Source organism: Elephantulus edwardii, unplaced genomic scaffold, assembly GCF_000299155.1.
Source record: "Elephantulus edwardii isolate Elephantulus edwardi_28Jun2011 unplaced genomic scaffold, EleEdw1.0 scaffold00232, whole genome shotgun sequence".
Lineage (NCBI taxonomy): Eukaryota > Metazoa > Chordata > Mammalia > Macroscelidea > Macroscelididae > Elephantulus > Elephantulus edwardii.
In genome coordinates, this window is record NW_006399982.1 from 3,017,408 (window position 1) to 3,029,321 (window position 11,914).

The window sequence follows — 11,914 nt, forward strand, 5'->3', positions numbered from 1 at the left end:
CCCCCCCCCCCAGGGAGCCAGTTTCATTTACTCAGTATTACTCTTAGGTGCATGTGTTAAGATTTTGATTTTCATTGCGTTTCTTCTACCAGTAGTGATAAATGTGAAAGTATGTGAGACATGAATGACCTGCCCTGCTTTCTTCATTGGCTGTGACCTGGACTTCCTTCATTGAGCTTTGGCTGTGGAGTGCAAGCAGGTGATACGCATTGAGCTTGCTCAGCTGCTTTCTCCTTCGGCAGGGTTGACGCTGTGCAGTTCTGCAGCTTTGATTGCCAGTCTCAATCTGTGCTGAGACCCCAGCAGCTGTCACCTACAAGGACTTCAGAACTTGAGGACTTTTTTTTTTCTTAAATACTTCTTATGAGGGTAAGGGAGGCCAGGAGTCTGTCAGTGAGGAAACATCTAAAATATGAAATCAGATTCCAGAAGGAAATAGAGCAAAATCTGACTAGTGTCAACTCCTTTTGCTGACTGTAGCTCAGAAAGAACCAAAGGGCTGATTACAGATGGGGGGTGCAGTGGGTAGATTCTAGAAGGCGCCTCCTTTCTGATCTCAGGGTTTTCATTCTTTAAACATTTGCTGACTATTCCCCAACAGCCCCCTCTTGGCCTCAAGTTTGGTTGAATATTAATTAATGGTAATCAGCTCACATGGAGCATTGAGCCTGGTTCTGTTATGTCTAATCCTCATAGGGCCAGGGTTGTGTCTCAATCTAGTGATTCGTCATTTTTAAGGAAACAAAGGAGCTCTTTAAGACACACGACCCTTAAGTCGTCTGACTGCAGCCTCATGGAAGAATTTCAGAAACAGCTTTTTATTACTGTTTTTATTTAAGTGATGGCATCCAGATAACCTGCATCTTCTGGACCAGTCTCTTCAGAAGCTCTCCGACATCACCTTCCTTGTCCCTTTTGTGTGGTCTGAACTCTTGGAGCTTAACATTAAGCCTGCCTTTCTCTCCCCTCACTGCTGAAGCCTTTTCCAGGTCTCGTGGGTGGTGCTGTGCTGTGCTGCTGTCTGTCCATTAGGTCTTAACTGGCTTGTTGCACATTGACTCAGGGAGCCAGAGAGCCAGGTGGAGGAGATAGCTCTCAGCCCTTTGGGGTGTTACTATTGTGGGCTGGGTTTGCCTCTGGTAACAGTACAGTAAGTCCCAAAAACACCTAGGGTGTCTGGAACTATTTGTAGCCTGACTTCTAATACCCAGATACTTATTCAGGAGCTCTGTCCTTGAGAATACATCCTGTGGGAGAAATAATTTGAGGGGTTTTTCATTTTTAGAGGGATTGGAGGTCTTGGGCTCAGGCATTGTGGTAAGGTTATGCTAATTATTTGATGTGTCGTGAACTCAAGATCCTGCTGCTTTAATAGACTGCCTTGGATTTAGTGCGGCCTCAATGGATGCTCCAGTTCTTTATACTCTGAGGCTGGGTTAAGACAAGTGCACCATTGTGATTCCATTGTTGCTTCTCACAGTATCCACATCCCTCCACTTTGTATTTCCTATCATTCCAGAGTTCTTTTCTATTAGCCAAGCCTTTTTGTAGTACCTTTGTTCCCACTTTCCTGGTAATTATTTGCTTCTTTACTTGCTGGCTTCCTTTTGTCTGGGATACAGGAAGAGAGTGAAGGGTAAAGTGTGTAGCTCCGCACTGCAAATGAACTTTCCACCCCTCCAGTCCTGGTCTACAAGGTTTACATTTAAAGAGATTCAGATGCAATTTTCAACTATTCTGAAACCAGCAAGGACACACCTGACTTTTAATAGTTTTCTTTGTTAGAGATTGTAGATGTTTTTGAGTTTAATTTATGAGAAAGGATTATCTGATGGTTTTTGTGTTGACTTCCCTTTTAGTGCTTTATTTTGTCTTTCTGCCCATCTGTCTACTAATAAAATGTGAAATAAAATATACCTGTATTGCTATTTCCCCATGGGATGATGCTCCTTTTTCTTTTGTTAAAAAAACTAAAGGTGGTCTGAGTATCTGCTGTTACCTTTCAGGTTACACTTACGATTCACTTGGGGCGGCGGGGGGGGGGGAATCAGCTCACTGATCTGTCTTTATAACATTATAAGACAGATCAGCTTTCTTAGATGGAAAATAGCCCAGCCATTTTAAAAACAGCTTTAAAACATGGCAGTCTGCCACTGTGGGCTCACTGATGGGAGGGGGTGTTCTGCTGCCCTCCTGAGGGAAGCATTTTGTTTTCCTTGTCATTTGTCTTCCAGACTTCTTGGGTCAGGTAAGAGATGTTGCACTGTTCAATAGTCTTCAGTGTCCACTGAGAACACTTCCCGTTTTTTCCATGTTCATAGCTGTTAGGTATCCCATCAATGAAACCACCACAAGATAAGGTAAACCTTTGACCTGAGCTGGTTCTGGACTGGACGGGGTGCGTATCTCTTTGTTCACTTAGCCTGGAATGAAGTGGTTACAGAGCACTGAAATCAGACCATCACATTTGAGCCTGAGCAGCTTACCACATTGGCGCACCACAGCGGGTGGGGAGCTCTGCCTCCTGCTGGCAAGAAAGGCTTAGTTTGTGCCCTGCCTCTACGGAGACCTGGAAGCATGATGTCAAGCCCGGAAGTTGTAGAATCCTGGCCTTCCGTGAAAGGTTGGGGCTTTTCAAAGACATTTTACCTCAAAACCCACTTGCCAACTTCATGCCACCCAGAAGTGCATATTCCCACCACAGCTTTTGATTGTCAAGATAGTGTGGGTGATAATGAGCAAAGGATAGAGAGGTTTATCAGCTTGTTCTTCTCTTTTGGGCCTATTCTCAAAATTCTTGGCTGTGCTTAGTTGAGATTTAATTACCGTGTCCTGGTACAGGATTGTCCTTTCCACAAATCTGAAGGGATCACAAGAACAACTTTGAAGAGCTCACCCTGGTAACAACCAGTTTCACTCCCTATATGTTACTGAGAAGAGCTCAGTAGAGAAAACCGCCCAGGCGTTGGCTCTATGAGCGGTAGGACGTGGAATGCATTAAACCACCCAGGTCCTGTGTCCCCAATCACCACACACAGTGCATGCTCTCAGAATTTTATTAGGTGGCATTTGGGCAAGAGAGAAAACCCCTGAAACAGTCGCCCACCTGGTTCAGGACAACTGGAAGAGGAGCCTTGTGGAAACATGCTCTCACTGAGGTGAAAGCAGACCTTTGATTTTCTTTGCTTTTACAGGAGCTGACTTAAGCATCTGGTCTAAGTTCAGATCATTTTCAGATGGTCAGCCAGAGGAAGGCAAGTCTCAGGTCAGACCAGACAGGTGCCCAGTTTTACACGGGGCTGGGGGTTATTACTATTCCCAGATCGAGACTTGGCAGGAAGGAGAACATGACAAATGACAAAAGGGGCAATTTCTCCCTCGAAATATAAGAGTGGGATGGTAATTAAACAGGCGTTAAAACCTCAGTGTTTACAAGGGAGCAAGATAAGTCGTGATTTCTTCATTGGTACCTGACCCCCAACCCTGAAACTGCCTTGAGTTTGCCCTTCCCAAGGATGCCCTCGCAGCGGGGTGAGCAGTGGCTGTGGAAGGCCTGGCGCAGAAGGGAGGGGGCTGACTTTGCTACAGCAAGAAGGGGCTTGAGGAGGAATAGCAGGCTTGGCAAAGAGCAGCCTGCACCCCTACGACCCCAAGACTTCTATCACATTTACAAATACATACATAAATACATTACATACAACAGCGAGTCTGGGAGGCGGGCTCCACACAAAGGCTCGGCTGACACAGTTACATGTCTCAGGAATTCTAGGAAAGGGTGCTGGCCTCCCAGTTACGGGCTCTGTGGTTTTCTCCTGCTGGGGTAAGCCCACCCCAGCCCACCCTGCTTCAAGGTTCAGTTTGTCCAGTAAGGAGAGTTGCTGTAAGCAGGTTTTGAGCCTTGAGACTTGGGCTGCAGGGAGCTGGGTTGGTTGCGCTGACCGGAGCCACTCTAAGGAGAAAGAAGGTGGTTAAGTTTGGAGCAGCCAGTGGCACAGCCCATCACAAGGTGCCCGGCCTTTACTGCTCTGCTCACCTGAGCATCCTGCGGAACGTGGTGGTGCAGCAGCTGGGAGTGTGGCTGCTGGTGTGCAGGCAGGATGTGCAAGAATGGTGGGGGTGCGTACCCAGGAGCTGCACCAGGGGCCAGAGGCCCAGTGGAGCCCAAGGCTGAAGGCAGGTTGAATGGTGGAGGGGTCCCTGCATGAAATCCCTGCTTGTCAAAAGCCTGAGGATAGAGAAGACAATGTCAGGCTCAAGCGTAGAGACGATACTGTCGGGCTCAGGGTGGTCTGGGCCTCCAACCTGCCTGTGTGCCTGCCCTCACCTGGGTCTTATAGACAGAACCAGTCATGTCTGGTAGGCCGGTGGTACTTGAAGACACGGATACTCCTGGGAGAAAAATCAGTTGTTTCCATGGCAATTGGCCCAGGTCCAGCCACCTGCTCATCCATGGGCACCCTTGGGCTGCCTTGCACATGAGGGGCTTGGGGTAAGAGGCAACTACTAGGGACTTCCATCTACAAAGGGAGGGCAGATCCTACCTTTGCCAGGCCCAGAACCTGTAGACTTGGTTTGTGCCTGTGATGATCCACTATATCCACCCTTGGTATAATCTCCTGCTGCTGTGCCCTGGGTCAGATCGTCATAGCCTGGCATGGCAGGGTACAGGAGGCGTGTGAACCAGGCAGGCCTGTCCTACCCTCCCCCCTCTCTCCTTTGCAGTCCCTCACTCACCTGCACTGTAACTGTGCTGCCCATAGCCACTAGCCTGCTGAAAAGGCGTCGTGGGGGTGCTGAGGTTCACGCTGTGCTGCTTGGCCGAGGCTGGAGGAACCTGGTGGGGGCACGCAGGTGAGGTGTAGAACAGGAGGAAGACAGGACAGACAGGTGCCCCTGGCTGTGGTTGGCAGCAGCTGGCAAACTCAACCACAATGAAACCAGAGCAACAAGTACTGGGCAAGTATCGGTGTTCCAGCCTAAGCTTTCCTGAAACTCTGGGGTTATGACCCTGCCCCTTCCCTGCTTGTCCTGCTGAACTACATGTCCCAGGTTTCAACTTTCTAGCACCTCAGGACAAGGAGAAATGACAGCCCCCAAATACTCACAAACATAGTGGGTCCATATGGGAAGGCACTGGGCACGCCTGTGTAGTAGGGGAGGCCGGTGTAGCTGTAGCCGGGGGGCAGCGCAGGGTTCAGAAAGGGCTGCTGGGCTGTGTGGTGGCTCTGAGGCTGGCTCTGCTGCGGCTGAGCCAATGTGGTGGGGGGTGCAGGGGACGCAGAATCACCTCGGCCAAACTTTGTGACGTCACCTAGCAAAGAGAAACGTGGCTTTGTCTATCCAACAAAGAGCAATCCCCACCTGCTGCAGAAACCAAAAACAGGCCTCACTGCCGGCTGTAAGATGGGAAGCTCAAAGGCCGCGAGTGCTTCAGCTTTCCAGACTCGTGATTAGTGACAGTCCAGCTAGATCCCACCATCTCCTCACCACTCAGCAAACCAACCTGAATATGGATTATTCGCTAGGCTCCCGTCTCGGCTGGCAAGGGCTGCGGGCGTAGCAAAGGGAATTCCATAGTAATCCTAGGAAAGAGCAGGCTGACATCAGCAGACCTCTAAGGCATTGGAGGCCCAGGGCCAGCCAAGCCACAGGCCCTCACACGCACCTCTCCAGAGGGGAGCACGCAGAGCGTGTCACCAAGCACTGCAGCCCAACCAACTTTCCCAGCTTTTCCTGCCTGAAGGAACTCGACAGAGCAGCTAAGAAAACAACAATATAAACCTCCTCGAGACCTGCTTTAACGGTTTAAAAGGAGACAGGAATGCTACGGGAAAGGTCACCATCCATTCTGCCCTGGATCAGTTGAAAAGTATACAATATGGACGCATGGAGGCCTGGCCTCTCTTTTTCTCACCACCCAGGGACTGGCAGCTCAGTATCAGCCATCCTAGCCTTTGAACAAAAGGAAGACCTTCCTGTTCACTTGGTCAACAGTGAATGGTTACATACAAGATGGGTCACTCCAGATGAGCCTGCTGAGTCAAGTCCTCCCCTGAGCTGATCATACTATCACATCTGTAGATATCCTCCAGGAAACCCACAGCATGCCCTCAACCCAGAGAGGCTCAGGAGAAAGCAAAGAGCTAGGAATACAAATTTAATGAAGAGAAATCTCTGAAGGAGGAGAATCTAGAAAAATACCCACAGCAAAGACCTAGCTCAAGAGACTCGGACATGGATGACCAGAAAGAGACCAAGCACCTCAGAAGGTTGGCTCAGAGAAGACTTTAGAGACAAAATCAGGGAAGAAAGGAGGAGTACTGGTAGAAATGTGAAGCCCAGCTTGGACCAGATGGCTTAGGGTGTCTTTCTGAGCCTGGGGTGATCAGGACCTCTGCCCATTCCCCTAATATGTAGGGGGTGTCCTGCACCAAGGTCAGGAGGTGGCTCTAACCATGTTTGAGGAGGGAGGACATGTGCCATGTCCTGTGGAGGTAGCATCATCTTCTGAGACCAAAGCACATATCTAGTGAAGGGGATACCAGACAGTCTGACTGGTGTTCTGAGCTGCCAGAAGTTACCAGGAGTCTGGGAAGTGCAGGGCCTGGAAGGGAGCGACCATCCTGCAAGGACTCTGCCTGCTCCCATGCCCCTGTCAGTGGCCCATGTCCACAGCCATGCTATATCGGGAAGCCAGGCTCCTTGTCCAACCTGGAGCAGAGGAGTGATGCTGTCATCACTGGGCCCAATGAGAGTGAATGGCCAATTCCAGGGGAGGAATCCCTAAGGCCTGGGAAGCAATCCCGTGTCTTGCATCATACTACTTTTTTTTATTTCCCCCCCAAAGAACAGTCAAGGCCAAGCCATGAAAGATGCTATTTCGTGGCAATGACGACAGGGGCTTGGACAATATGTCCTCAGGACCAAGAGGGGGAGAGTCTAGGCCAAAAGAAGAGGGTCTCATGAAAGTGCCTGCCTGGCCCCGCCGACAATCCCACACTGACTCACCATGGGCAGGCGCGACTGCAGCATCTGGAGCTCGTCATAGCCATAAATCTGTGTAAGAATCGGAGCAGGTGAGCTGCTACCCACAGACCATCAGCCCCAGACCCCAGGCCAGGCCAGGCCAGGCCATCGGGGAGCCATCACATGTCGCAGGCTAAGCACACACCCAGGGAAGGGCCCTGGAGTGTCTACTGTCTTGGTGGAGTCTAGTTAGGAGGCATACTAGAGGACAGACAGCTGAAAAAAAGGGGCTCAGGGAAGGAGCAACAGCCCCAGGTGCTGAGCCCAACCCCCAGCCCAACCCAAGGCCCCCCTCACCAGGTCCTGCCAGGTGCCAGCCCCTGAGGCCAGGGGGGCTGGGGCCAGCCAGGAGCTCCACCGTGCGCTCACCGGATAGGCAGGAAGCAGTCCTCCTGGGCCCACGAGGTACTGGTTGTGCAACAGAGGAGGTACACCCTGGGGCAGGTTGGGGGGCGCTTTGCCTGCAAAAACAAAAATCTAATGAAGGGAGGTGGCCTTCTTGCACCACTTTCCCATCCTAATGGTGACAGTGCACTGGGCAAAGCTGAAAAGGACAACAACTGCCCTCAAACGGGATTGAAGAGGCCGGTGGGGAAGAACCAGGAGAGAAGCTGTGGCAAGGTGGTCCCTAAACTGTCTGCTCTGCCCAGCCCACCAGGTCTGCAAGGTGATGGTCACAGAGCAGCTAGGACCAGCACAAGATGTTGCTTGGCCCCTCCAAGGTAGCACATCATCTCAGCTCAAGGGAGAACTGGGAAAGAAGACTGAGGAGTGAGGAGCACAAAAACAGCCAGGAATCCTGCATCTCAGACTCTACCCATCCTAAGTGCTGGACAGCATCGAACAGCCCCCACCCCCACACCAACAGGGTCAATGAAGCCACGCTGATGCAAAGGGCTTCCCGTCACATCCGGTGGCCACCTGGGGAAGTCGCCCTGAGAGGCGAGGGCACCACTGAGGAGAGCTGGGGGCAGAGGTCTCAGGAGCACATACCTGAGGTTACCAAAGGCGGGGCTCTGGAGGTGCCACTGGGGGCACTCACTGTGGTCCCGCTCAGACAGAGGCTGCTGGCCGTGTTCATGCTGCTGGGGAGGCTGGCCCCTGACGATGCAGCACTCGGGGCGGAGGTTGCTGCTACTGAGAACGTGGCTGAGGACTGGAGGGAAGGGGTGCTCTCCACGTTGGCGTGCTGCTAAAACAAAAGCCAGGTGTGTGGGCAAAGCCTGGATCCAGTGCTCACTGTGGCCCCTCACACCACAGGCGAGCCAGACACCAGGACACAGCTGAGTACCACCAAGGCCCTCACTCTAAGAACAGATTGCTGGTGTTACAGGCCACCCCTGCATTTACAGAATGTCACTCAGTTCACCCTACAGAGCCCATGCAGTCAACTGAGTGGGCCCAAGAAGCAGAACTACACCTCTCAGCTACCACCTGCAGATGACCTTCCAAACCCTGACCACTGACAGGAAGGGACACATGCTCCAGGATGTAAACTCTACTAAGTCTACACTCATCAGACCAGGTGAGATTGGAAAAGTCACTCTTTAAACCTAAAACCAAAGCTATTCTAAGTCCATTTTTTAGTGAACTAACACACTGGCTCATAAACAATATAAGCTCTGAGCACTGTGCTGATTTTAAAATCAGGTATTAGAGAAACCACCAATGGCGCCAAAAGCAGAGACAAGAAGCAAATGGACAGAGAAATGAGTTACTAGAAGTGAACACTCAGAACAGAAGCTGATCTGCTGAGAAGTAGAGCCAGTGTCACTGAATAAACAGTGCAGGAGTTGTTCAATAGGAACTGAACGTGCAGCGTAAACTTGCACTGAAAGCACGAAACATCCCCAAACAAGTAAGCACGCACCCAACCCTGCAGTGAGAGGTCATTCTTGTCACACTGGAAAAATGAAAATCCTGGGCAACAGCATTTGGAAAGGCCTGTGAAGACAGAGACCTTGCTCAAGGCTGGTGAGAAGTAAACAGGTTAGATCCTGATTCCATGACCGTCTACCTCCTTAGTGCAAGAGTGCTGGGCCCCCCACAGGGCCCTAGGACCCAGAGGTGGTGCTGCTGCACCCTAGGAAGCTCACAGTCCAGAGGGCACAGGGGGCCAGATGGACATTTACTCAAAAAGCTCTTATTATCCAGCTGGGCTCTACTGGGGAGAAGGATTATGTACAACATTTCACCTTGAAAAACTGAGTTTCAAAGTCCTATTGGCCAGATTCTAATAGAAAGATGAGACAGCCTATTTTCTACCACCTCACACTAGAAATGATGCTATTCCCTCAGGAAAAATAAACCTCTCCAGTCGCTTGTCTCCTTCACTCAGTCCTATATAAGGTCCTACCCCACTAGCCTGGCCTGACTCCTCCAGTTGCTCTCTTAGGAATATGCACAGTTGTGGCTGGTTTTTCCCCAGGCCTCTCTTGCCACCTACTCTTAACACTCAAGCCTCTTCCAGTCTCTTCTGCACTTCACTGCCAGTCCTCAACACACAATGTGGTCTGACACAGACACTTCAAACCATGCTCTCGAAACTTTACTATTCAATTAACCACATTTCAGTAAGGCATGGCTGAGAGTTACGCTCTAGCACACCAGTATACTGCTCAGCTCAGATACTCTGAATCTCCCCCAGTACGGCTCCTTACCAGCCCACCCTTGGCTTTCTCAGGGTCCTAGCTCTGAACAATCCTTTCTTTAATGGTGACCTTGACAAGTCTCTGCCTCTTAGCTGGAGCAAAGGGCATTAGAAGGTGTCAGATGGCATGAGGAAAAGAACATACAGAATTCTTTTTCTTTTTTTTTTAAATTATTATTTTGTGTGTGTGAACCATCAAATCGGATCTGACTGGTACAGGAGGGGATTGCCCTTCCTTCTCCAGTAGAGCATCTGATGGATTCAAACTGTGTACTTCTGGGATTGCAGTGCAGCTTCTTGCCACTAGGCCACCAGAGCTCCCTAGAATATACAGAATTCTTAATGTCCACAAGAAGGAAAGCTCCCATGATTACCAACAAATCAGAGGTGGCAAGGAGTCCACGGAGAGGTATGCACACATGTGCCCAGCAAGGGAAGGCTGTTACTTACTGTAGGAATAGCTCTAACCATAGAACTAGATCAAGACACTACAGGCAAGCAACTAGAGAGAGCATTTCAGGTACTTTCCATCAACCTGCTAATAGTGAGCTCCAAGCTTGCCAAGCAGAGCCATGGAAGGGGCCAGAGTTCACTTACTGTGTGTGATGTGCTCGAGGTGAGTGCTGCATGCGCGGAGGAGAGGCTGTCTTGATGGCTGGAGAGTGAACTACAAGACAAAACAGAACAGCCATGGCCACCTGGACACATTCCTCCACAGGCCATCACACCCACCATTCTCTAATCCCTCAGACCCGGCTAATGGCGAGGGATCACAGTGGTCAGAAATGGCTTTAAAGGTCATTCACGAGGATCTGATAGGCCATGGAGAAGGAAACGAACTGTAACCCCTTTCTCTCTAGTATGTACAAAGTAACTAAGAATAACGCCAAACTGGGTATCTCATTACATCTCAGTGAGGGAAGCCGATTCCTCTGTGTGATCCCACACACCAGAGTCAGAGCCTGAATTCTCATCAAATTCAGAATTCAAAGCCAACACGACTGGTTGAAGTGGGGTGGGAGAGGCTCTATTCAGAAGACATGGGGAACAAACAAAATCCATTTTCCTATATCCTGTCCGAATAACTCAGCCTCTGAAGTCAGACAAGATACCTGCGGAGAAAGCCCGCCTCGCTCACTCCACATCAGTGATGGGCCCAGAGCTGGGAGGCACAGCTGGGCTCAGTGCACTTTTCTGAGGATTCTGCAAGAGTAGCAGAAACTCCTTGACCCCTTTTTCATTCCCAGGGAACTCAGCAGCCATTAAAAACTGGAAAGGTTTTTAAATCTATCAGTTCTGAGACGCTAGTCAGTCAAAACCAAGCAGAAGTCCACTATATCATGCCAGGAACAAACAGAACTGTTCACAAGATTACTTCTACAGGACCCTGGCCCATGCCCCTCCACACCACGGACCCACATGTTCTCCATACCTGCTAAGCTGTGCGAGGGGGCTGCTGACAAGGTCACCGGGCTGGGACAAGGAGGGCAAAGTGGCAGTGTGCTGGGATGCAGGGGGTAGAAGCGTAGAACAGGAGGTGGTGTTGGGCAGGGAGGCCACAGATGGAAGGGCGGAGGGAGCGTCTGTTGTCTTTGGAACAGGAACAGATGAAGTAGCTGCAAGAAACAGATGTGATTAGCTCCACAGCAAATCCAAGTATCTGAACTGTGCTGAGCCATCTCAACATGCCAGGCTAACTGGAAACAGACAGTTTCAAAGGAACCTGGCCTTTAGGAACACTCAGAAAGGGCAAAACAGCTTTGAGACTACTATGCACGATTGTACGGTAAAGCAATTTTCTTAAAAGGCGCATACAATATAGAAACCTGGTAAGCAAGACTATTACCACGTTAGGATATTTCCCCTATAAAAATCAGACTGACACTACCTGATGTCACAGTCAATGGAAGATTGTTGTTAGGTATCCCTCCAAGTCTACTCTGAGACTACAACTCATAGCTACACTAGGAACAACCACTTTGCCCTACCCTGTGCCATCCTCATCATCTCCGATATACTTGAGCCCACTGTTCAGGGCTGAGAATTCAGGTTACATCAACTGTAGAGATACACATATGCCTACCATCTGCAAAGAGCATACACTAGCTGACAGCACCTACTTTTTTTTTTTTAATTTTATTAGTTTTAATGAACATTTACAGGGATTTTGGGTTTTCATTCCTTCATTACTGCACCGTTTTCTCTACCCTCCTCCCCAGTTTGTTCTTCTTCCCCGCC

The 11,914-nt window shown here is 50.0% G+C and overlaps 1 protein-coding gene across 1 annotated transcript in view; it reads right to left on the reverse strand.

Annotated features, from left to right (window-relative positions):
* Nucleotides 1-3,853: 3,853 nt before the first annotated feature.
* The window catches only part of UBAP2 (ubiquitin associated protein 2), a 54,631-nt gene continuing 46,570 nt past the window's right edge, over nt 3,854-11,914 (reverse strand). The window contains exons 9-20 of the mRNA XM_006898503.1: nt 11,109-11,292; nt 10,274-10,343; nt 8,020-8,215; nt 7,396-7,487; nt 7,009-7,056; nt 5,504-5,582; nt 5,106-5,311; nt 4,735-4,834; nt 4,542-4,649; nt 4,325-4,389; nt 4,034-4,225; nt 3,854-3,949 (exon numbers count right to left, since the gene is read on the reverse strand). Coding sequence (XP_006898565.1) covers nt 3,854-3,949; nt 4,034-4,225; nt 4,325-4,389; nt 4,542-4,649; nt 4,735-4,834; nt 5,106-5,311; nt 5,504-5,582; nt 7,009-7,056; nt 7,396-7,487; nt 8,020-8,215; nt 10,274-10,343; nt 11,109-11,292 — 1,436 coding nt within the window. The remainder of the gene's footprint in view (nt 3,950-4,033; nt 4,226-4,324; nt 4,390-4,541; nt 4,650-4,734; nt 4,835-5,105; nt 5,312-5,503; nt 5,583-7,008; nt 7,057-7,395; nt 7,488-8,019; nt 8,216-10,273; nt 10,344-11,108; nt 11,293-11,914) is intronic.